The following is a 25,184-nucleotide window of genomic DNA, read 5'->3' on the forward strand; positions in this document are numbered from 1 at the left end:
GCTGTTTCGCCGGGAGTCGCCCTGAGTTGTACTTATTCACATTATGTGTGAAGGGGCCCTAACAGTTATTTTAAAAATACAGAAAAATGTAACAGTGAAATAAATAATTCAATAAAAAAACATTAATATAAAAAATGTAAACTTCTGTGCTAGTAATTTTTTATTTATTTTTTTTTTTTTTTGTGTATTTAGAACCTTTTTGTCATATGCAGCGAGCCATATGCATATAAGGTGCACAATTGGCCATTAGTTATTGAAGCCCTTCAAAAACTAACAAGATGTGTAAATATGCAGTTTCTGAAGTGGTTAAAGTGTTCTGTGCAGGTGGTTTAATAAAAGTCTGGGGGGCAGGGTGAGCAGGTCAGTGCAGGGCTCACACAACAGAGTGTATGGAGGATGTTTGGAGAAGAAGCTGTTACACACTCTGGCAGACCTCTTGTTGATGCTGCATAGCTTTGTTCCAGAGCGGAGGAGGTACGCAGTCAATGGGAGGGGGTGTTAGAAATCAGCCATAATGCTTGTGGGTTTGCAGATAGTCCGGGAGGTAAATAAATATGGGCTGCCGATGATACACAGTATCCTTTCGGGGGTCTTATGCCCTGTTGTATGGCACCTCCCAGTCCAGACTGTGGCAGCTGATCGGGATACTTTTGATTCTTTCACTCTAGAAAGTTATGAGGTGCAACCTACCTACCTAAACCCATAATTCATGGGTTTGGGTAGGTAGGTACACCTTCAGCCATCAAACAACTGGCAGATGCTGTTGGGCTCTTTTACCCAAAGAACTGGCATTAGTGTTCCATTAGAGATCCTCTGAGATATGAACACCAAAGAATTTGGTGCTTGTCATTCGCTCCACTATGGTTACATTGATGCTGAGTGGAGAGTGATCACTGGACTTTCTGAAGTCAAAAATCATGTCTTTTGTCTTCTCAACTTTAAGAAACAGATTGTTGACTTTGCACTAGTCTCCCACCTGTTGCATCACCTGTCTGTATGACAAGTCTAATCATTGCTGATCAGCCCCTTTGTTTAATAAACTATGGACAGAAAAGCGTCTAAATGTTATACAAGCAAAATTTAGAATGTGTGTATGTGTACAAAAAAAAATCCACATTTATCAAACAGACACACAGCGGTCGTACATAAAACAGTGAGTATCAGCTGTTGATAAATCTCACATTTTCTCAACCACATGCTCATGCACATTCATTGTCATCTGCATTCATAAATGTCCTCAATTAGCCATGTACAGTAACAAAACATTTGTTTGTTTCTTGTGTTTATCACCAGAATAATGAAATGAGAGCGACGAAAAGAAACGGTGGTCTCGGAGCTTGTGTGAGGTCACAGTAGTGAGATGACAAACATAAATGCAGCTAAGTGGCAACACTAGATGATAATAACTCCAGCAGTAGTTTTGATCCCAACCATTCCTAACGGCCATTCAATCATGGGGTCATTACATGATGTTTCTTAAATTTTACATCATCACAATCACTTATGGGCATAATTTTAACAAGCTTTAAGAAGCTTTGAAGAAGTACTTTCCAATTAACAGAATACAGCGCATCTGGGAATTATTCACAGTGCTTCACTTTTTCCACAGTGTATTATGTTACAGCCTTATTCCAAACTAGAATAAATTAATTTTTTTTCCCTCAAAATTCTACTCACAACACCCCATAATGACAGCACGAAAAAAGTTTGGTTGAAATTTTTGCAAATGTGTTAAAACAAAAACCATGAAATCACATGTACATAAGTATTCGCACCCTTTGCTCATTAATTTGTTGATGCACTTTTGGCAGCAATTACAGTCTCAAGTCTTTTTGAATATGATGCCACAACCTTGGCGCACCTATCTTTGCAGCACCTCTCCGGATGCACTTTATGAGTTGGTCCTGCGATAAATTGGTGGCGTGTCCATGGCGTAAGTGTGCCTTTCAAAATGGCTTTATTAATTAATTTATTGACGAATGGTTCAGATATACGAGGTCTTTTAGATAAGAAACCGACACTTTTTTTTTTTAAACTATATGGATTTGAATGACGTGCGATTACACCAATCATGCTTGAACCCTCGTGCGCATGTGTGAGTTTTTTCACGCATGTCGGTGACGTCATTTCCCTGTGGGCAGGCCTTGAGTGAGATGTGGTCCCGCCCTCTCGGCTGAATTCCTTTATTTCACACGCTGCTCGAGACCGCGCGCGTTGCTTTATCAAAATTTTTTCTGGACCTGTGAGGAATATCCGAGTGGACACTATTCGAGAAATTAAGCTGGTTTTTCGATGAAAAGTTTAACGGCTGATGAGAGATTATGGGGTGTTTCTGTCGATGTAAGGTCGCGCAGCGCTTCCAGGCGACGACGTCGGCCTGTTTCGACCTGAAAACATCCTAATTTAAGGCTTAATTCACCCAGGACGTCGTGAGAGAACAGAAGATTCAGAAGAGGCCGGCATGAGGACTTTATGCGGACATTCCACTGTTTAAGGACATTTTTTAATGAAAGACGTGCGCGCAAATTCGCCGTGTCGTTTCCGTGACGACTTGGCGAATCTGTGCGCCGCGACAGGAAAAACACCCCCGTGTTGAAAACCATTTGTAAAATTCAGGCGGCTTTTGATGGCTTTCAACAAGTGAGTAACTGAGAAATTGTTTAACAGCTTGGGCATGTTCCAACTTGCCCGTTAAGGTTTCCAATGGAGGTGTTTTTCCTATCGCGACCCCCCGCGGTCGGGTCCGGCCCGACATGTGACTCTGCCCGCACGTTCTTTCATTACAAAATGTCCGTTAACAATGGAATGTCCGAATAAACTCCTCATGCCGACTTATTGTGAAAGTTCTCTGTTCTCTGACGACTTACTGGGTCAACAGAGCCTGAAATGTGGAAGTTTTCAACTTGAAACGGCGAGACGCTGTCGCCTCGAAGCGCAGATCGCCATCAGGTGCCGTGGGCCGTCCTTACGGCGACACTACTGGACCAAAATCTCTCATCAGCCGTTAAAATTTTTACCGAAAACCAGCTAAATTTATCGAATGGTGTCCACTCAGTTGTGCCTTACAGTTTTGAAAAAAGTTTGATCAAACAAAGCAGCAGTCTCTGAGCCATTCCTAAACAATGAAAAAATCGACGAGAGGGTGGGCCACTCCTCACTCAAAGACTGCCCACAGGCGAATGACGTAACCGACAGGCATGAAAAAACTCGCATGCCCACGAGGGTTCAAGCATGTCTGATGCAATCACACGTGATTCAAATCCATATGTTTTTTGAAAAAAATAATAAGGTCGGATACTTTTCTAATAGACCTCGTATAGTTAAAAACTTTCAAATAATTTTGAATGACTATCTTGCACCTATGTATGTCCATGAAGAGGTAAGAAGAAGACTGTAACAAATGATGTGTTCCTGTATGTCCTTGCGGCTTTGGTAATTGTTGGACGCATTTATATGGGAGTGACCACAATGGAGTACAAGGACACACACATAAGACGCAGACACGAACCACAGGAACACACACACACACAAGGGACCCACATGAATGACAAATGAGAAAGACATATATATATATATATATATATATATATATATATACACACACTGAAAACCAAAGGGGTGTGAGCAACACAATGATATAAAGTAAATATACAGAAAAGGACAGGACTGAACATAAACAAAAGGAACAGAAAGGGCAGACGGACGCACACACAATAGCAGGTCAAAAACAAACGTCATTCAATGATAGCGGTGCAGATATAATAGGGGATAAACATTATTCTCCAGTGTATGCTGTACAGTACATTACAGAGCCATTTTTTTTTTCCATCGTCCCCAAAGTATTTGATAGGAGGAGTAACAGAGAGGGTAACTAGGAAGGTACCATTGCACATCCTCAGAGGAGGAGGCGTGTCATAAAAGTCCAGGTGCATAGAGCTGGCTCACATGGAAACAAGTGCAAAACATCTGTCGTGTTAAAATAACACACTGTGCTGGTTTTCCTAACACATCAATTCTGTTGAGGTCTTACCAGACAAACAGGGCTTTTCACTATGTATCCTAAAGGAGGTGCAATTTTCATCGTGCTCATGGCCTCTGCAGTTTTGGGTAAGTGCCATGCTACATACATACATCCCATGTATTTTTAAATAGACTGCTTAGAAACAATGGTATCATTTGATTCTGTGTAAATGTTTATTATTTTTGCATTTATTCAGCTATGCCTGGAAATAAACCCAGCAGTTCAACTCCACCTTCTCACTTCAAGCAAATTGTCAAAAAACTGGTATGTGATGTTTTTATTTGAATTTAGAATGTATTATTTTTCTGTCATTATGTTTTCAGCTAATCATTTTCCACTAATAATACTGCAACATCTTTAAAATATAATGTATTTCTGATGTTATTCCAACTTTTATGCATGCTGATGTTTTCCTAACTCAGGACAGAAATTTTAAACTTGATGATCTGTCGCCTTTTTTTTTTCTTTTTAGATGAAGGAATGTCAAAGAAAGGGTGAGAAGACCTCTTATTTTTGCCTGCATGCAATTTCTGAGTCCTACTGCTGTAACTCCAGGACTCAGTGTGTTTATATCCAGTATCTGTATTTTCTGCAACATACAGTACATCACTTGCAAAGCAAAATCAGCCTTACGGTGTTTTAATTATGAAAAATATAAATTCTGTTATTGCAGAATTCCCAATGGTTAATATGATGCAGATGGAAAATGCTTCCGATAGCAGGTAATCCTGTTTCTGTATGTATTTGTTGCATACCAGCTATTGTCAGCCATAATATAGTTAAGTATGGCTGGGATTTGATGTGTGTGTGTGTGTGTGTATGTGTGTACAGTAGTGTTCAGAATAATAGTAGTGCTATGTGACTAAAAAGATTAATCCAGGTTTTGAGTATATTTCTTATTGTTACATGGGAAATAAGGTACCAGTAGATTTTCACAAATCCAACAAGACCAAGCATTCATGATATGCACACTCTTAAGGCTATGAAATTGGGCTATTAGTAAAAAAAAGTATAAAAGGGGGTGTTCACAATAATAGTAGCAGCTGCTGTTGACGCTACAAACTCAAAACTATTATGTTCAAACTGCTTCTTTAGCAATCCTGTGAATCACTAAACTAGTATTTAGTTGTATAACCACAGTTTGTCATGATTTCTTCACATCTGCGAGGTATTAATTTTGTTCGTTTGGAACCAAGATTTTGCTCGTTTACTAGTGTGCTTGGGGTCATTGTCTTGTTGAAACACCCATTTCAAGGGCATGTCCTCTTCAGCATAAGGCAACATGACCTCTTCAAGTATTTTGACATATCCAAACTGATCCATGATACCTGGTATGTGATATATAGGCCCAACACCATAGTAGGAGAAACGTGCCCATATCATGATGCTTGCACCACCATGCTTCACTGTCTTCACTGTGAACTGTGGCTTGAATTCAGAGTTTGGGGGTCGTCTCACAAACTGTCTGCGGCCCTTGGACCCAAAAAGAACCATTTTACTCTCATCAGTTCACAAAATATTCCTCCATTTCTCTTTAGGCCAGTTGATGTGTTCTTTGGCAAATTGTAACCTCTTCTGCACATGTCTTTTATTTAACAGAGGGACTTTGCGGGGGATTCTTGAAAATAAATTAGCTTCACACAGGCATCTTCTAACTGTCACAGCACTTACAGGTAACTCCAGACTGTCTTTGATCATCCTGGAGCTGATCAGTGGGTGAGCCTTTGCCATTCTGGTTATTCTTCTATCCATTTTGATGGTTGTTTTCCATTTTCTTCCACGCGTCTCTGATTTTTTTTTTTTGTTTGTTTGTTTTTTTTGTCGATTTTAAAGCATTGGAGATCATTGGAGATGAACAGCCTATAATTTTTTGCACCTGCGTATAAGTTTTCCCCTCTCCAATGAACCTTCTAGTCAAACTACGCTGTTCTTCTGAACAATGTCTTGAACGTCCCATTTTCCTCAGACTTTCAAAGAGAAAAGCATGTTCAACAGGTGCTGGCTTCATCCTTAAATAGGGGACACCTGATTCACACCTGTTTGTTCCACAAAATTGACAAACTCACTGACTGAATGCCACACTACTATTATTGTGAACACCCCCTTTTCTACTTTTTTTACTAATAGCCCAAATTCATAGCCTTAAGAGTGTACATATCATGAATGCTTGGTCTTGTTGGATTTGTGAGAATCTACTGAATCTACTGGTACCTTGTTTCCCATGTAACAATAAGAAATATACTCAAAACCTGGATTAATCTTTTTAGTCACATAGCACTACTATTATTCTGAACACTACTGTATGTGTTTGTGTGTGTCCGCTTGCCCTGTCTGTGCATTTTGTTTTTGGGTTAATGTTCAGTCTTGTCCTTTTCTGTTTACAGTGTATGTTTGGTCTGTTGCCCATGTCTCCCTTTGGTTTTCAGCGTATGTGTGTATGTCCTCCTCTGTCATTCGTGTGGGTCCCAGTTGTGAATGCGTGTGTCTGTGATTCCTGTCTGAGTCTTGTGTGTGTGTGTCTGTCATTTGTGTGGGTCCCCGCGGTTACTAAGTAATGTGTTTCCGGCACCGCTTTTTTCAGTAATGAGTAATCTGATGCATTAATAGTTCGAAATCAGTAATCAGATTAAAGTTACTTATCCAAATAACTGTACGTTACTATTATTTTTGTATTTTTAGCTAATATATGAAGCTGGCCGTGTGTGTGTGTGTGTGTGTGTTCGCCACGCACAGCCACAGTAATTAAGCAAGCCACACCAAACTTGCTATGGTGACTGGGGGCAGCAAGGGGGAGGTCACTGGGGCCCTTAGGTTGAAGGCGTACATATGCAAACACACATACATGATCAGCCTTATATATTAAATCACGACCCGCTCACTGGTGCCCTTATTTTTGCAATTCACGTGGTACTCAGGTCAGGTAGCAAGCATCACACTATACTTACTACGTAGTAGCAGCTGGCTATGGTGCACTTTAATTACAATCTTCACGGGCCAGTGTGCATTGTGTGCCAGTTAAAGCGAGGGTTTTTTCAATCAAAATGTACCTGCTGTGTACAGCATGCCAGAGCATTGCAGTGATATGACGTTATCAGCTTTTATCATCATTCAAGTCTCTTGAATGTCACAAATTGCTCTATGAAAATTAATGATAACATACACACAATGCAATGCAACTTACTACACCTTAACTAAAGTCAAATCAATTTTATTTATATAGCGCCAAATCACAACAAACAGTTGCCCCAAGGCGCTTTATATTGTAAGGCAAAAGCCATACAATAATTACAGAAAAACCCCAACGGTCAAAACGACCCCCTATGAGCAAGCACTTGACGACAGAGGGAAGGAAAAACTCCCTTTTAACAGGAAGAAATCTCCAGCAGAACCAGGCTCAGGGAGGGGCAGTCTTCTGCTGGGACTGGTTGGGGCTGAGGGGAGAGAATAAGGAAAAAGACATGCTGTGGAAGAGAGCAGAGATCAATCACCAATGATTAAAAGCAGAGTGGCGCATACAGAGCAAAAAGAGGTGAATAAAAAGAAACACTGGGTGCATCATGGGAAACCCCCCAGCAGTCTAAGTCTATAGCAGCATAACTAAGGGATGGTTCAGGGTCACCTGATCCAGCCCTAACTATAAGCTTTTTCAAAAAGGAAAGTTTTAAGCTTAATCTTAAAAGTAGAGAGGGTGTCTGTCTCCCTAATCCGAATTGGGAGCTGGTTCCACAGGAGAGGAGCCTGAAAGCTGAAGGCTCTGCCTCCCATTCTACTCTTACAAACCCTAGGAACTGCAAGTAAGCCTGCAGTCTGAGAGCGAAGCGCTCTATTGGGGTGATATGGTACCAAGAGGTCCCTAAGATAAGATGGGACCTGATTATTCAAAACCTTTTAAGTAAGAAGAAGAATTAACTGGAATTAACAGGGAGCCAATGAAGAGAGGCCAATATGGGTGAAATATGCTCTCTCCTTCTAGTCCCTGTCAGTACTCTAGCTGCAGCATTTTGAATTAACTGAAGGCTTTTCAGGGAACTTTTAGGACAACCTGATAATAATGAATTACAGTAGTCCAGCCTCGAAGGAATAAATGCATGAATTAGCTTTTCAGCATCACTCTGAGACAAGACCTTTCTAATTTTAGAGATATTGTGCAAATGCAAAAAAGCAGTCCTACATATTTGCTTAATATGGGCATTGAAGGACATATCCTGATCAAAAATGACTCCAAGATTTTCTCACAGTATTACTGGAGGTCAGGGTAATGCCATCCAGAGTAAGGATCTGGTTAGACACCATGTTTTTAAGATTTGTGGGGCCAAGTACAATAACTTCAGTTTTATCTGAATTTAAAAGCAGGAAATTAGAGGTCATCCATGTCTTTATGTCTGAAAGCCATTCCTGCAGTTTAACTAATTGGTGTGTGTCCTCTGGCTTCATGGATAGATAAAGCTGGGTATCATCTGTGTAACAATGAAAATTTTAAGCAATGCTTTCTAATAACACTGCCTAAGATAAGCATGTATAAAGTGAATAAAATTGGTCCTAGCACAGCACCTTGTGGAACTCCATAATTAACCTTAGTCTGTGAAGAAGACTCCCCATTTACATGAACAAATTGTAATCTATTAGATAAATATGATTCAAACCACTGCAGCGCCGTGCCTTTAATACCTACGAGGTCTGTCCATAAAGTATAGGTCCTTTTTATTTTTTTCAAAAACTATATTGATTTCATTCATATGTTTTTACGTCAGACATGCTTGAACCCTCGTGCGCATGCGTGAATTTTTCCACGCCTGTCGGTGACGTCATTCGCCTGTGAGCACTCCTTGTGGGAGGAGTCGTCCAGCCCCTCGTCGGAATTCCTTTGTCTGAGAAGTTGCTGAGAGATTGGCGCTTTGTTTGATCAAAATTTTTTCTAAACCTGTGAGACACATCGAAGTGGACACGGTTCGAAAAATTAAGCTGGTTTTCGGTGAAACTTTTAACGGCTGATGAGAGATTTTGAGGTGATACCGTCGCTTTAAGGACTTCCCACGGAGCGAGATGTCGTGCAGCGCTCCCAGGCGCTGTCGTCAGCCTGTTTCAAGCTGAAAACCTCCACATTTCAGGCTCTATTGATCCAGGACGTTGTGAGAGAACAGAGAAGTTTCAGAAGACGTCGGTTTCAGCATTTTATCCGGATATTCCACTGTTTAAAGGAGATTTTTTTAATGAAAGACGTGCGGACGGGTCCGCGCGTCGGGACGCAGCCAGCGCGGTGCGGCGGCACAGGAAAAACACCTCCGTGTTGATAACCATTTGTAAAATCCAGTCGGCTTTTGATGGCTTTCGATGGCTTTCAGTGGAGTGAGTATATGAGAAATTGTTTAACAGCTGGACATGTTCCAACTTGTCCTTAAGGCTTCCAACGGAGGTGTTTTTCCTGTGGCGTAGCGTCACGGCGGCTGCGAGCCGACGGTGCAATCCGCCCGCACGTCTTTCATTAAAAAAAATCTCCTTTAACAGTGGAATATCCGGATAAAATGCTGAAACCGATTTCTTCTGAAACTTCTCTGTTCTCTCACGACGTCCTGGATCAATAGAGCCTGAAATGTGGAGGTTTTCAGCTTGAAACAGGCTGACGACGGCGCCTGAGAGCGCTGCACGACGTCTCGCACCATGGGAAGTCCTTGGGGGCAGGACCAGTCCTTCCCAAGGCGTGCTCACAGGCGAATGACGTCACCGACAGGCGTGGAAAAACTCACGCATGCGCACGAGGGTTCAAGCATGTCTGACGTAAAAACATATGAATGAAATCCATATAGTTTTTGAAAAAAATAAAAAGGACCTATACTTTATGGACAGACCTCGTATGGCATGCTCTAATCTCTGTAATAAAATTTTATGGTCAACAGTATCAAAAGCTGCACTGAGATCTAACAGGACAAGCACAGAGATGAGTTCACTGTCTGAGGCCATAAGAAGATCATTTGTAACCTTCACTAACGCTGTTTCTGTACTATGATGAATTCTGAAACCTGACTGAAACTCTTCAAATAGACCATTCCTCTGCAGATGATCAGTTAGCTGTTTTACAACTACCCTTTCAAGAATTTTTGAGAGAAAAGGAAGGTTGGAGATTGGCCTATAATTAGCTAAGATAGCTGGGTCAAGTGATGGCTTTTTAAGTAATGGTTTAATTACTGCCACCTTAAAAGCCTATGGTACATAGCCAACTAATAAAGATAGATTGATCATATTTAAGATCGAAGCATTAACTAATGGTAGGGCTTCCTTGAGCAGCCTGGTAGGAATGGGGTCTGATAGACATGTTGATGGTTTGGAGGAAGTAACTAATGAAAATAACTCAGACAGAACAATCGGAAAGAAAGAGTCTAGCCAAATACCAGCATTACTGAAGGCAGCCGAACATAAAGATATGTCTTTGGGATGGTTATGAATAATTTTTTCTCTAATAGTTAAAATTTTATTTGCAAAGAAAGTCATGAAGTCATTACTAGTTAAAGTTAAAGGAATACTCGGCTGAATAGAGCTCTGACTCTTTGTCAGCCAGGCTACAGTGCTGAAAAGAAACCTGGGGTTGTTCTTATTTTCTTCAATTAGTGATGAATAGTAAGATGTCCTAGCTTTACAGAGTGCTTTTTTATAGAGCAACAGACTCTTTTTCCAGGCTAAATGAAGATCTTCTAAATTAGTGAGACGCCATTTCCTCTCCAGCTTACGGGTTATCTGCTTTAAACTGCGAGTTTGTGGGTTATACCACGGAGTCAAGCATTTCTGATTTAAGACTCTCTTATTCAGAGGAGCTACAGCATCCAGAGTTGTGCTCAATGAGGATGTAAAGCTATTGACGAGATAATCTATCTCACTCACAGAGTTTAGGTAGCTACTCTGCACTGTGTTGGTATATGGCATTGAAGAACATAACAAAGAAGGAATCATATCCTTAAACCTAGTTACAGCGCTTTCAGAAAGACTTCTACTGTAATGAAACTTATTCCCCACTGCAGGGTAGTCCATTAAAGTAAATGTAAATGTTATTAAGAAATGATGAGACAACTGGGGGTTTTCAGGGAATACTGTTAAGTCTTCAGTTTCTATGCCATATGTCAGAACAAGCTCTAAAGTGCGGTTAAAATGGTGGGTGGGCTCATTTACATTTTGAGCGAAGCCAACTGAATCTAATAATAGATTAAATGCAGTGTTGAGGCTGTCATTCTCAGCATCTATGTGGATGTTAAAATCACCCACTATAATTATCTTATCTGAGCTAAGCACTAAGTCAGACAAATGGTCTGAAAATTCACAGAGAAACTCACAGTAACGACCAGGTGGACGATAGATAATAACAAATAAAACTGGTTTTTGAGACTTCCAATTTGGATGGACAAGACTAAGAGTCAAACTTTCAAATGAATTAAAGCTCTGTCTGGGTCTTTGATTAATTAATAAGCTGGAGTGGAAAATTGCTGCTAGTCCTCCTCCTCGACCCATGCTTCGAGCATTCTGACAGTTAGTGTGACTCGGGGGTGTTGACTCATTTAAACTAACATAATCATCCTGCTGTAACCAGGTTTCTGTAAGGCAGAATAAATCAATATGTTGATCAATTATTATATCATTTACTAACAGGGACTTAGAAGAGAATAAGTCCCTGTAATAGAAGAGAAAGTGACATGAAATATACAATGACATAGCTAAAATTAATCTCTATTACATGAAATATACAATGACATAGCTAAAATTAATCTCTATTACCCGTGCATAGAATGGGTAACTCAACTAGTATAGTATAAATCAGGGGTGCCCAATACGTCAATTGCGATCAACCGGTCGATTGTAGCATTACACCGAGCCTGTGGGGAGAGGGAGATCGGGGGTTTGGCTGAACTGCCCACTTTGCCCATTTTTAGTGTTTGATTCTGTGAGCTATTTGTCTGCTGTTTTGTGTAGCAGCTCCGAGTTGAAAAAGTTGTCATCTCTCAAAGTGCGGTGATGGCAGCACACCTACATTGAGTTTTACAAAGACATTTTTACACTTTTTTCTTCATAACTCTGTGCTACTCTGTGAGTGTCCTCGCTAAAAGAGCTGAAAACCTGAGACGCGTTAACAACAAATACTAATGCTCTTTTTCCACCCAAATTTATAAACAATGTAGATTAGAAAATGTAAGTTTTACTGTTACAGTGCTGTCAACAGTTAAATATGGGGTCAAGAAAGACAGTCTTTATTTTATTTTTAATAAAACCAGTATTTATGTTCACTGAACTCGAGAAATACTGCCTTCATTTTATTTTTTATAGAACAAGTATTTGTGTTCATTGAAGTCAAGAAAAACTGACTTCATTTCATGTCTTACAAAAGCTTGTTTTCAGGAAATAATATTTAAGTTCAACTCAGAATGTCAGGACATACATTGTTTACTGTTAAAAATGCTCTTCCAGTAAAGTGAGTAGTGGCAAAACTGATGATCATTTTCATGTTGAAGTGGCAGGAGGGGTGTTGTCGGCAGCTACTGAATGTAACTAATAAAGTAACTAGTAATATAACTTAGTTACTTTTAAAATTGAGTATCCAGTAAGTTACTTTTTCAAGGAGTAATCAGTAACTGGATTACTTTTTCAAAGTAACTGTAGCAGTGCTGGTGTGCATGTGTGTGTGCATGCGTGCCTGTGGTGAGTCTTTTGTGTGTGTGTGTGTGTGTGTGTGTGTGTGTGTGTGTGTGTGTGTGTGTGTGTGTGTGTGTGTGTGTGTGTGTGTGTGTGTGTGTGTGTGTGTGTGTGTGTGTGTGTCTCACGGTCTGTAATCCATTTGATCACTCCACTGTCTGTGTATCCTTACATTCCCTGATTTTTTCCTGTCATGTCTTTGTTTCCCCCGTCCACAGTTCTTCATGTCTTTGTGGTTTTTGCTCATCAGTTTCTTCATGTAGTTCTTTTGTTATTTGTGTTTAACCTCTACTCTTTTTTGAGTTCCGTGGTTATTTTCTACTTGTGTTCTTTCACTTAGATTTGGATATTGCACAGTTGTTTGATCACTGTTTGGGTGGTTTATCATGTATTGTGTTGTCTTTTAGTTCCACGGTTGTTTTTGCATTTTATGTTCTTGATGTTTTTATGTCTCTGGTTTTGTTTCTTGATGAGGTTTTATTTTCCTTGTACTTTTTGATGTCTCTGTAGTCACCATGTGTTCCTTTGGATTTCACGTGTCTCTGTTGTTCCTGACCACCCTGATTTTTCCACCTGTTGTTCATTAGTTCTTTTTGCTTTTAAGCCACACCCATTAGTCTGTGAGTTTGCCGCTCGATTGACATTGTTATGTGTTCTCATGGTCTTACCTGTGTTCCCTACATTTTGTAAATACCCTGTGTTGTTTTTCCACATACCTTGTTTCAGCTGTCATTAGTTTTGTCCTCTTCTTTGCACCTCCTGTTAATTCTCCGCCCTGTGTTTAGTGTTGGACTTTATTTTGTATTGACATCCCTGCACCTGCTTTGTTTGGATTGTATATATTCACCTGGATTATTAAAGCACCGTGCTTTTTGCAACACATCCTTGTATCCTGGCTGCCTGCGTATTGCGGTCGTATTTGACTCTGTCTTGACACCAAATCGTAACAGGAACATCTTTTACAGTCCCACAAATCTTACAGTGCATGTGTAAACTCTAACACAGTGCAATTAAAAGCAGTTGGTAATTTAGTCACTTTTGATGTTTATGTTCAAGGATTCAAAGGATTCCAAGGAATTTTATTGTCTCATGCACAGAAGAACATGTTCCCTGCACAATGAAATGTGTCTACTGCATTTAACCCATCCTAATTGCCAGTAGGAGCAGAAGTTGCCATTAGGTGCCCGGGGACCAGGTCCAGATGTACATCCCTGCCTTGGTCAACAGCAGGGCTGAGCAAACCAACACCGACCCATAACAAACAACACACACACAACACACAACACATAGGCCGGCCCGGTACATAAACATATATATGAAAAGCAAAACACGAGGGAAAAGGAGAAAAAAAAACCCCTCATAGCCACTGCATTACACAGCAGCAGTGAGGAAAAAAATCCCCATCAGCACAGAAAAACAATAATCACACAGACAAAAACAAGGACACAGGACGACAACCGAGATTTGAAAAGGTCCAGTTTATTAGAACACTCCGGAGGCAGCCTGTTTGGCGCCGTCAACGGCCTTGTCCGACAATCCTGGAGGGGGGAGGGGCAGCCCTGAGCAGTCCTGAGCAGTCCTGAGCACAGTCAACATCAGAGCTGGAGAAGCTGAGGGGAGGGGGGAAGACCAGGGAGTGAGGCTTAAGTGTTGATCTTCTGAGGAGGTTTTATCACAGCGACCTTGAAGTGCAGCTGTGTTCGGGGAAGCCAAATAAATAGGCAGATTAGCAGATGCCTGAAAGATTCCACAGTTCTGAGAACAGAGTGGCTCTCAATGCATCTGAATGTAGAATGTGGTCTTCACAGACGGTCAGAGCGGGTTTCCAGGGCTGCAATTCTATTCGAGATGTTTTCCAACGCGCGGTTAACCCCCGCCGACTGCGCAGCCACTGCCTTCCCAATCGAATCAATCATGTAGGGCAGCCTGGAAGGACCAATCAAAGCTGCTTCCACTTTCTTGATTTTCCGGTAAACCAGCATAGTGCCCGCTCCACACAGCAGAAAGCAGGTCACCACCAAGCCGAATATGTACACATCTTCGACGTCCTCCACAGAAAGCATGTAAAGGCACATGACCTGCCATCTCCTCCACGAGTCCATCACGTAACCCATCACATGCGTCCCGGCAGGACAGGTCGGGTCCTCCGCCCCCGAATGTCTTGTAGAAAAAATAGTGTCAATTGCGTTCAGAGACCACTTTAACAGATCCATTTTTGTCGTTTTCCAGAAGAGCAAAGCTGCAGCCTCACAGACAACACGCCACAGTAGCAGGAAAGATAAGGAGGGAGGGAGAAGAGAAAAGTGCGTCCGTCTCGGCCGAGTGCAAGCTGGCAAAAATGTATCATGTTGATTATCATTATGACCTAGTAGTCGATCTTGAAAATGAAAATTTGAAATTGTGATGAACATGTATACAGAGAAAAAACATTTATGTGTTTAAAATACCATATTTAATCACCCAGTGGAACACCAACAGTCATGTTTATACATTGTCAGCAATAACTATTTATTTATTTGCTTTCCTAGGTGTTACATAAATAACTTAATTTTCCTGATTGGGTCTCATTTGTGGGTGTCCTTTTTCTTCCAAGCAGCATAAAATGTTACGAGAAAAATGTGACTAATTTAGAACATGAAAACAAATACAATTGGAAAAAAATGTTTGCACACGTAAAATCATGTGCAAATACACCTGCATGCTGATTTACTAACAGAGCGCAGTCAGGATGGCGTCTGTCCATTAATGTCCATCCCTTTTGGCAGCATGCTTGCCTTCATGAATATGCAGTTTGGAGTTTGTCAACCTGACTGCAAAATTTTATTAGGGAATATGCAAATATGTAGGTTACATTTGCACACGAAACACAAATTATGAACGTCATAAGCAAATTCAGCGAGTGCTGACTGCATTTGTAGTTTGCAAGTTTGAAGCCTTGGCTGCTCTTAACAGACTGCTGTTCCAGCAGCAGAAAGCCCGCTGCCTCCTTGAAGATAGAATTAAAAAATAAAAAGTACTCATTGTAAACATCAGGCATATTTACTTTGTGTTTATTTCTGTAAGAATAAATGTCTCTGTGTAACAGGTGGACCAGAGTACATTTTGTTGCAGCTCATCATTCCAGTCAGTGATGTGCCATGCTGTCACACAAATTAAAACACACATGCACATCTCTGAAATGATACATACATGTCTGTGTGCACTGCATGTGTGTGTGTGTGTTCTCCCAATCAAATGTGCACACAGACAGTTGTGTGTTCCACCGTTGCTCATAGCTACCTCTGCAAACAAGACAGCTGTGCATCCTCTCTCGCAGACTTTGTGTGCACAGCGTGCACAGACGGCTGTGCACAACAGTGGAACCCACTGTCTGTGTGCCGGCAGAACTCAGTGTAATTATTCACCAGTTTGCTGGAATACAGTAAAATAGTTTAATATGTTAAATGTGTTTTTTTTTTTTAATTGCTAGTGCGCAAGTACCTAGTGGCTCATTTAATTAATATGCACAAAATCCTCATTTACCTACTGCTGTCTGTCACGTTACAGCCTGCTGTCTCCACCCCAGTTTACATTGCCCATATAATGTGGTGGCCAAGTGGATCATTTGCTTGTTTCCAAAGTGGAAGGTTCTTTGTTCAAGACCATCCCTCTCCATTCTCCATATAATGTGGAGTTGCATCAAAAACGCATCCAGCATAAAACTTGTGATGGCTCATTATGCAGATCCACAAGAAAAAAAGGGAGAACATACTTTTTTTTTTTACTCTGGGATTTTAGTAATTCGGACCATAAATGTAATGTTTAAGACTAAATGTACCAGCTCCTTTAACCACTTTCATGTGACTGTCAGCAGCATGTCTGTGGAAAACAGCTCCCTCTGCTCCTCATTCATCAATGTCCTCACTCCTATGTCTCCCATGGATGTCACTCATGACTTAGGCATCCAAGTCAACATGGAGGGCTTTGAGAGAATGGTATGTATGCTTTCACATATTAACATATTTTATTTGGCATTCATACTGTAATTACTAGATTTGAAAGAATCAGAAGAAATCTGATTATCAGCTGCTGTTTTACCCACTGGTTGTCTCTTTTTACTGTTTTTAGAAGCATGACACATGGAATTGCAGCAACCTTCTATCTGTGGTCAAGCTCATGAGGAAATCTTCTGTCGGTGTTGCACCTTCAAACAAATATTATTAAACCTGACTCGTTCTTTAACACTGTTTTCTAATGATCTAATCGTGCCTCCTGTCTTCCCTCAGGAGTCAGCTTCATGTAAGATCCGGGCATCATTGGCTCCTTTAGTCTGGATGCTTTTGACAAATCATGATATAAACAACATGGACTTAGAGCAGTATGAGTCTCTTTTGTGGGTTGCCAAACCTTTGCTGGCAGATGTTCCCCTGACCAAAATGAAACTTCCTCTGAAAATAGAAATCAACTACATGGAGAAGTTGTGAGTGTGTTCCTGCCATTGTTTACTCCAACGTAACATCTCTGTGTCGTTCATTTGGGTAAAAATCCCTGCTGATGTAACAGGATGAAGATGCTGTGGAAGGTGCATAAATTCATGTCTGAGGGCAAACGGGCTCTCGTGGTAACATGGGTAAAAGAGCACATCAGCCAGACGCACTTCAACTGTTCTCATGCCACGAGGCCGTCATTGGAGGACAAATCAGCAAGTAAGAAATTGTCTGAATTCCACCCGTGAAGTCAGAAGTCAGTCCAGTTATACACCTGTGTCTTCTATGTTAAACTTCACAATCAAATGAGACATTGTGAGAGGAATAGAGAGAATGAATTAGTCTGCTCAGATTTGCAAAAGCATGTTAGACATGAGAAGGCTACAGAAAGGGAGACAAATGAAAAGAAGAGTCAGAAGGGGAAAAAAAGCAAACAGCAATGATTGAACTAAAACTGGATTGAAGTAGTGGGGCGATTGTGATGCATATTTTCTCATTGTTTGTTCATGCCTTTGTATGGAACTTTAATTTGATAAATAGAATTGACATAGTTTTGATTTCTGCTAATGTGTGTATTATATGGATAAAAAGTGTAAGGTTGTGTTTTACTCATGTAAGACTGATTTTTTTTATTTTTTTTTTTCTCCCAGTGGTGACTAAACACTGCAGACCAAAGCTGAAGTGGCTGAACTTGGTGGCGTTGAACATGATGGGGCCGTACCTCTGCAGTTTAGCAGCAGAAGATATTGATTCTGCAGCCGAAGACCAGGTTTTTTTAGTTTGCAAAGATAATCTGTTGTTACTGAGAAAGGGACAAAATGAAATGAAATGAATGTTTTCTCTGTCTCTAGCTCTGTGAGTTTTTCCTCTCCCCCCGCTTCAAGTTCACCTGCATTGGGACTCGGTTCAAACCCAGTCTGGGCAAGAAGCTTCTCCAAAGGATTCAACAGTGCTTCAGTGGACAGGAGGAGTTTGCACAGCATGTGGACAAGTACGAGGTCTATTAGAAAAGTATCCGACCTTATTATTTTTTTCAAAAACCATATGGATTTGAATCACGTGATTGCGTCAGACAAGCTTGAACCCTCGTGCACATGCATGAGTTTTTCCACGCCTGTCGGTTGCGTCATTTGCCTGTGAGCAGGCTTTGAGTGAGGAGTGGTCCACCCTCTCGGCGGAAATGGCGGAATGATTGTGCTTTTTCTCCATCAGAATTTTTTCAGAAACTGTTAAAGACTGGCGGCTAGAAACCATTCGAAAAATTTATCTGGCTTTCGGTGAAAATTTTATGGGCTTCACAGAGAATAAGGACTGTTACTACAGCTTTAAGGACGCTCGGCGCGCTGCGCTCCACGACGCCATCGAGAGCCACAAACCACCAGATCATTTCTAAATTGATGGCTCTGTGGATCCGGACCGTCATGTGCACTTTCTCTGGTTATCACAAAAGCTGGACATCAGCCATTTTCCGGCAGATTTCACTGTTAACAAGAGATTTTGTCATGGAAAGCCGAGCGGAGGCTTCGCGCGTCACGACCGATTTGCTGATAGAGCGAGACAAAGAACACCTCCGTTTTGGTCTCACAGGACGGCTTTGAGATGGCGTTCAGACAGCTGTCGGTGGTTTTTCCATCGAGTGATTATCCGAGAAATTGTGGATGTGCCTGGACATGCCAGAACATGTCCCGTGAGGCTTCATCATGGCGTTGCTGTGCGCCATGTGGAACCGCCGCAATGCGCAAAGCCTCCGCTCCTCTTTCCATGATAAAAACTCCTGTAACAGTGGAATGTGCCGTTCATTTCCAAACTGGACGCTGTGTTTTATCCGGGACATGGTCTGACTAGCACAGGAATTGTGAAAAGACGTGGACATGAGCACTTTTTCGGCACATTGAGACAGACGTGCGGAGGAATTCCGTGCGTCACGGCAGTGCCGCATGGCGCAAAGCAACGGCGTGATGAAGCCTCACGGGACATGTTCTGGCATGTCCAGGCACATCCACAATTTCTCGGATAATCACTCAATTGTCTCTCCCTCAGCCCCAACCAGTCCCAGCAGAAGACTGCCCCTCCCTGAGCCTGGTTCTGCTGGAGGTTTCTTCCTGTTAAAAGGGAGTTTTTCCTTCCCACTGTAGCCAAGTGCTTGCTCACAGGGGGTCGTTTTGACCGTTGGGGTTTTACATCATTATTGTATGGCCTTGCCTTACAATATAAAGCGCCTTGGGGCAACTGTTAGTTGTGATTTGGCGCTATATAAAAAAAAAAATTGAATTGAATTGAATTGAATGTGCAACAGAAATGCTGACCAAATCATCAACATATTGTGGGCTCATTTCTAGAATTTAAGTCACTATCGTGACTCAGTTACCATATTATTATGAAGATAAGATGATGGTTTTTTTCCCCCCTTTTTTGCAAATGTGTTCATTTTCAATACTCACTTCAAGTTAGGGTGACTTTGGGTTGGGGGGGACTGGTTACCTTGTAATTAGGATCGTCTCATGTTCAAAACAATACCAATGGTGTCTGTAGCACACACATATGCTGAGAAAAGTTTTAAATGTCTTATTGACTTCACCAAACTTTCATTCATTTTCTGCTGCTTGTCTAGTTTGCAGTGGCAGCAAAACAAGTAGCTCAGCCCACACTTCCTCGCCTCTTAATGCTTCCTGGGGGATCTTGAAGTGTTGCCGAGCAAGTTGGAAGATACAATCCCTCCAGTGTTTCCTGGGTCTTCCCTGGGGCCTGCTCCCAGTTGGATATTCCTGGAAGACCTTCTTAGGGAGACTACCAGGGGCTCATCCTCACCAGATGCTTGAACCATGTCAGCTGGCTCCTGTCAATGCGAAGAAGCAGAAGCTTCTCACCCTTTCCCAGAGTGTAAGCCCAGATAGCAGATGGAGGAACCTCTTTTAAGTCCTTGAACTTGTTATTTTAGTCATTACCCAAAGTTTATGACCATAGCATAAATGGACTGGTAAGTCATAGCCAGAAAAGGACGTTTTAAAGTACCTTGATCCTCATAACAAGGATGGTGCTGGGATCAGGTGCTGAGTCAGCTTTTAACCTTTATGTCATGATGAGTCCAATCTCTTATCAGTGACAGAAAGTTGTGAAATGTTTTTTGCCCCCTGTACCTCTTTAGGTTGGGTTCACTGGCCTGTTATTATTATCATGCTCCCAACATGACTGCTGACCTCAGCTGGAAGTTTCTCTCTCAGCTTGAGCACTGCAACAACTCTGGCATCACAAAGGTATGAATCACCCAAACGTTCACACTCATTCATCCCACAGCAGGATAGAACTCACCGCCTGAATAGATCTCATCATCATCATTTTATTTTACTTTCTTTGTGTAGCTGAAGAAGCACCTCATTGAGACAGTGATATCAAACTCCAGTGACACACTCGGTGAAAAAGAAGTGTGCTACCTGGGCACAAGTACAAGGTTTTTGTCTGATAAGCAACTGTCCACAATATCCAGACATGTTCTTAACCAGTGTCTCATAAATTCTGAAGCAAATGTCAAATGGACACAGAGCCAACAGAAGACATTAACTCGGAGACTGCTGGGTGATGAGGAGGTGAGTGTTTCACTTCTGTCCCACATATTATCTCTGTCACTGTGCCTTCACCACAGTCTGCTTTCCCCAAGTGCAAAAACGTGTCGGGTGAAGACCTCATGTCCCTTTGGCCTTTTGTGAGAGGAGTTCCCACCTGTGTGATAAAACGTGTCAAAGCCATGGAGGTTCTGAATGATTCTGAGGAGCTGAAGAAGCTCTGCAAACAAATGAGGAAGAGCCAGTTAAAAGCTTTACTACAGGCTGTGAGTGAGAGAAGAGAAGCAACAAACATTAGATTATCAGTGTAGCTAAAATTATTGTAGACATCCATAAATGACATGACGTGCAGGATTTAAGAAGTAAATGTTTCCCTCCAGCTTTGTAAAGATGTGGCGCCCTTGGATCTGTTGCGGTTACCCACGCTGCCTGATGCTTTGCTTCACAGCACTTCTCTGAGGTTCTTGAACAAAGCAAACATCAGCTCTTTGGACCAAGTTGAGGGTAAAAACTGGACCCGTACACAGGTATTCATCCATTTTACATGACGCACTTGTCTCTGGTGAATACTGTATGTATTTGTCAAGGTCGAACAACCTTTTGCATCATCAAAACCAGCCGAGAGAAGAAACATCCTCTGAATTATGTGGCTTCTTACCGTATTAATACTTTAGAAAACTACAGATATTTTAATCAGATACTTGAAATAGACAACAGTGTTTGTTGAATGATTCCACATCTATTTCTTGAGGGTTTTTTTTACTTTAAAAACTAGAAATTTTGAGGTTCATTCAGATAGAAGACAGTCAGGTTCATAAATATTTGGAGAGTGACACAATTTTTGTCATTTTGCCCCAGTACACCAGAAAATGAAATTGAAATGAGCAATCAAGATGTGCTTATAGTGTAGATTTTCAACTTTAATTCAGGGGATTTACCAAAAGTATCACAGTAACCAGTTAAGATTTCTGTCCATTTTTGGAGCAGAGAAGAGTTTTCATACAAGAAAGCTGTGCATTAGGCAAAGGTTGCACTGAGCACAGTTTCTCAGCGCGCAGCCACAGAAGCCTTTAATTCTAGCTATGAGTCAGAGTTTGGGTGTCATGGCGGCTTCCTCCACAAGTCTCCTTTCACAGTCATTTTGATTTTGAGAACTGCCTAATTCATACAGATTTACCATACAGTACTATACTGTTTGTATTTTTTTCTACTGATGTACGTAAATGAAGAACAAGGCATATTCAGTGAGTTGGAAATGTTCATGTATCCATTTACATTTGTTATACTAATGGGCGCCATTACTTATGCAACATATCATCTTGGCTTTGATATTTGATTTAATTTATATCACATTGTAGAGATTTACTTTCAGTTTGAGTTTAAGCAGAGCAGTTTTAGAAATGTTTACCATGGAAGTCTGAATTACTTTTTATGTTCAAAATGGCATAACAAAATAAACTGAGTAAAAGCTCAAGGGGGCGAATACTTTTGCAAACCACCATATTTTCAAGATTTTATTTTAATGCAAACAGTTATCTTTAAACTGTATATGGTTCAGTCCTGATGGAGGTAAAAGTTTGGTGTAACACTGGATGTTTACAGATGGTCTACTGGTTAAGGTGTTGGGCTTGAGTCCAGAAGTTCATGGGTTCAATTCCCAACCCTGAGTGGAAAATCACTAAGGGCCGTTGGGCAAGGCCTTTAATCCCCTATTGCTCCTCGGTGGCTTTTCAGTCGTGTGACTATCCAAGAAATTGTGCATGAGATTGCTCCTGGTGTGTAGTAAGCACCTTGTATGGCAGCAACCTGACATCGGGGTGAATCTGAGGCATAATTATAAAGCGCTTTGAGCGTCTGATGCAGATGGAAAAGCGCTATATGAATGCAGCCCATTTACCATTTATGTTCCTAGTTCTTAATTGACTTCATGAGATGTTACTCAAAGACCAGCATCACGATTCACTGTGTTGTTCTTTTCCCCTCAGGCATCATTCTTACTAAAACAACTGACACAAGGCAAGAAGACACTCCCTTATAGGTATAATGATCATTAAAATAACCTTATAGTAAAAAATATATTGATTGAAATAATTCTGATGGTCAGTGAAATTAAGTCAAAGTTCTTTTTTAGGGATGTATTTTTTTAAATAGCTACAAAATCATAAACTACACAGAACGCACTTATTTATCTTATTTGACACATTTTTCTGTGATTCCTCATTGTACCAAATATTTCTGTTTACAATACAGCAGGTTGGGTTCACTCTTTCAGGGCATAACCTGCAAGATGATCAACAAAATCCATGACAGTGAGGCCCTGGAAATGGCTCAAGCCATCACAGACGCTCCACGGTTCCTCTCCAAATTTCAGGCATGTATTTATACAGAGAACTGCCAATGATTTGGAATGTGTGTGCCCAAAAACCTTTATAAAATGTGTATATATATATATATACTTTTTTAGGCATGCTGTGCTGCCCAAAATCTTTTTGCAACTTTGGAGAAAAAGAGATCAGATTATTTTAAAACAATCACACCTGACGAGATGGATGCGATCCCCACAACGCTGCTGGTTCACCTGCCGTAAGATCACCATCTCTTCTCTTACTCACTCTTTCATATGTGCACTGAAAAAAAGTGAACCAAACTTACATACAATTTCAGGCCGGCGAAGGTGAAGGACTTGCCGTCCTCCATGTGTTCCAGCCTCCTTGACAAAATTGAAAAAGCCGATCTGAGCTTATTACCAATTTCTTCACCATCTCGTGGTACACTGGTCCTGAAAGCTCTGCTCTGTCTGAGCAACGTAAACATGTTTGCACCACAGTATGCTGTCATAGGGTCAACCACACTAGAGACTAAGACATCCGTAGGGATAGACTTAACTGGTCTGTCCAGTGAGGACATATCTAGACTCGGACCACTGTTGTGTGAGCTCCCCCCCGTCCACACTGCGCCTCCTGGCCCCTGATGTCCTCAACTCTACCCTGCTGGCCATGGCCTCCTGCCAACACATTCCTCAGAGCTCCAGGATGCCACTGACTCAGCTGCTCAGGGAGATTTATGGGTAGGACAGCCTCCCTGTGGACATGAGTTACTTATGAGACTGCAAGAATGCAAGGGACTAATCATGTCTGTCCTGCCTCGACAGGAACCCAGTCAGTTGGTCATCTGAAACAATGGAAGCACTGGGTTGTCTCCTCTTTCTGAGTGACAGCACACCTGATCTGCCAATTAAGGTGCATCTTTTTCTCTTGTTCCACAGATGAACTAACCGACCTATGGACAACATCTTGCCAAATGTTTTTTTAAATACAGGTTGTCCCAAAAAAAAAAAGTGCCACAAAATCATTTGACTCTAATTCTGCAACGGCTAATCTGAATTCTGTCCTTTTTTTTCAGACATCAAGATATATGTGAGGAATTTCTTCTGATGTAGTTTGAGACTGATGCAATGAGCAGATATATAACTGAGCAGAAAGGGAAATTGGTGGAATTCGATTTTGAGACCAAGTTGATCATGCAAATCCAACGACAATATCATTGTCATCTTGCAGTTAGAAAAGCTCCAGAAAGAAAGACTATATGGAGGATTGTAAAGACGTTTTAAACTGATAGAACTGTTCACAATGTTAACAAAGGGAGATCTGGCTGAACCAGATAAGCGGTGCACATTTGAGCACCTCTTGTGAATGCCAAAACTCTTATAAACTGAGGTGAAATTAGGAATGAACACCAGAGATAAAATTCCTGATATGCTTCAAGTTGACATATGACAGATATCAGTATCCAAATGTGTATAGATTTTTCATGGCTTTATTTCTGTGGCACTTCTTTTGGGACACCCTGTATAAATCAAACCTGGAGTTGGTTACATTCTCTTGGCAGATGGTCCCTTCATAGGGTCTGGTTTGCTTGAGGTCTCTTCCTGTTAGAGGGAGATTTTTTCCTCTTCAATGCCACCCTGTCCTTGCTCTGTTAATGTATCTAATTAACCTATATACTATTGGGTCTCTCTAAATTAGAATTAATTATAATATAAATATATCAAACAAAGTCTTGACCTGTTCCATATGTGCAGTACCTTGAAATGATGTCTTTGGTGATTTGGTTTTATACAGCTACAATGGATTTGACGTATTGTTTTTGTCCTGATCTCTTTTAGCCTTGGATGAAGGATGTTCTGTCTTTCCTGATGGATTGTATGACCCACCCCCGAACGGCCATTCTAAAAAAATACTTCTTCGATCTCGTCACTAAATCAAATGGTAACCGTAACAAGATAAAACAAGGAAGGGGTCAGCTTGTCAGCGTAAGATATTTGGGTAGTTGTATATGCAGCAGAGTTTCCCTCCTCACAGAGGTGATGGGGGGGGATTTGTATCATCACAAACATTTTGTCAACAGGTTTTTGACAAGAAAATATAGTGGACACCTTGTGATGCATTCAGTTTCTTAATTGTTTGA

General features: G+C 41.1%; 1 protein-coding gene across 1 annotated transcript in view; it reads left to right on the forward strand.

Annotated features, from left to right (window-relative positions):
* Positions 1 to 3,619: 3,619 nt before the first annotated feature.
* Positions 3,620 to 25,184, forward strand: part of otoa (otoancorin) — a 69,243-nt gene continuing 47,678 nt past the window's right edge. Inside the window, 21 exon segments of the mRNA XM_034173659.1 lie at positions 3,620 to 4,107; positions 4,218 to 4,285; positions 4,494 to 4,515; positions 4,695 to 4,743; positions 16,545 to 16,665; positions 16,799 to 16,861; positions 16,957 to 17,150; positions 17,234 to 17,376; positions 17,808 to 17,926; positions 18,009 to 18,148; positions 20,303 to 20,411; positions 20,517 to 20,741; positions 20,813 to 20,983; positions 21,098 to 21,244; positions 22,703 to 22,755; positions 22,968 to 23,088; positions 23,182 to 23,300; positions 23,382 to 23,664; positions 23,666 to 23,784; positions 23,869 to 23,956; positions 24,883 to 24,985. Coding sequence (XP_034029550.1) covers positions 4,053 to 4,107; positions 4,218 to 4,285; positions 4,494 to 4,515; positions 4,695 to 4,743; positions 16,545 to 16,665; positions 16,799 to 16,861; positions 16,957 to 17,150; positions 17,234 to 17,376; positions 17,808 to 17,926; positions 18,009 to 18,148; positions 20,303 to 20,411; positions 20,517 to 20,741; positions 20,813 to 20,983; positions 21,098 to 21,244; positions 22,703 to 22,755; positions 22,968 to 23,088; positions 23,182 to 23,300; positions 23,382 to 23,664; positions 23,666 to 23,784; positions 23,869 to 23,956; positions 24,883 to 24,985 — 2,512 coding nt within the window. The 5' untranslated portion in view covers positions 3,620 to 4,052.

The sequence above is a fragment of the Thalassophryne amazonica genome, chromosome 7 (genome assembly GCF_902500255.1).
Source record: "Thalassophryne amazonica chromosome 7, fThaAma1.1, whole genome shotgun sequence".
In the NCBI taxonomy this organism is placed as follows: Eukaryota; Metazoa; Chordata; class Actinopteri; order Batrachoidiformes; family Batrachoididae; genus Thalassophryne; species Thalassophryne amazonica.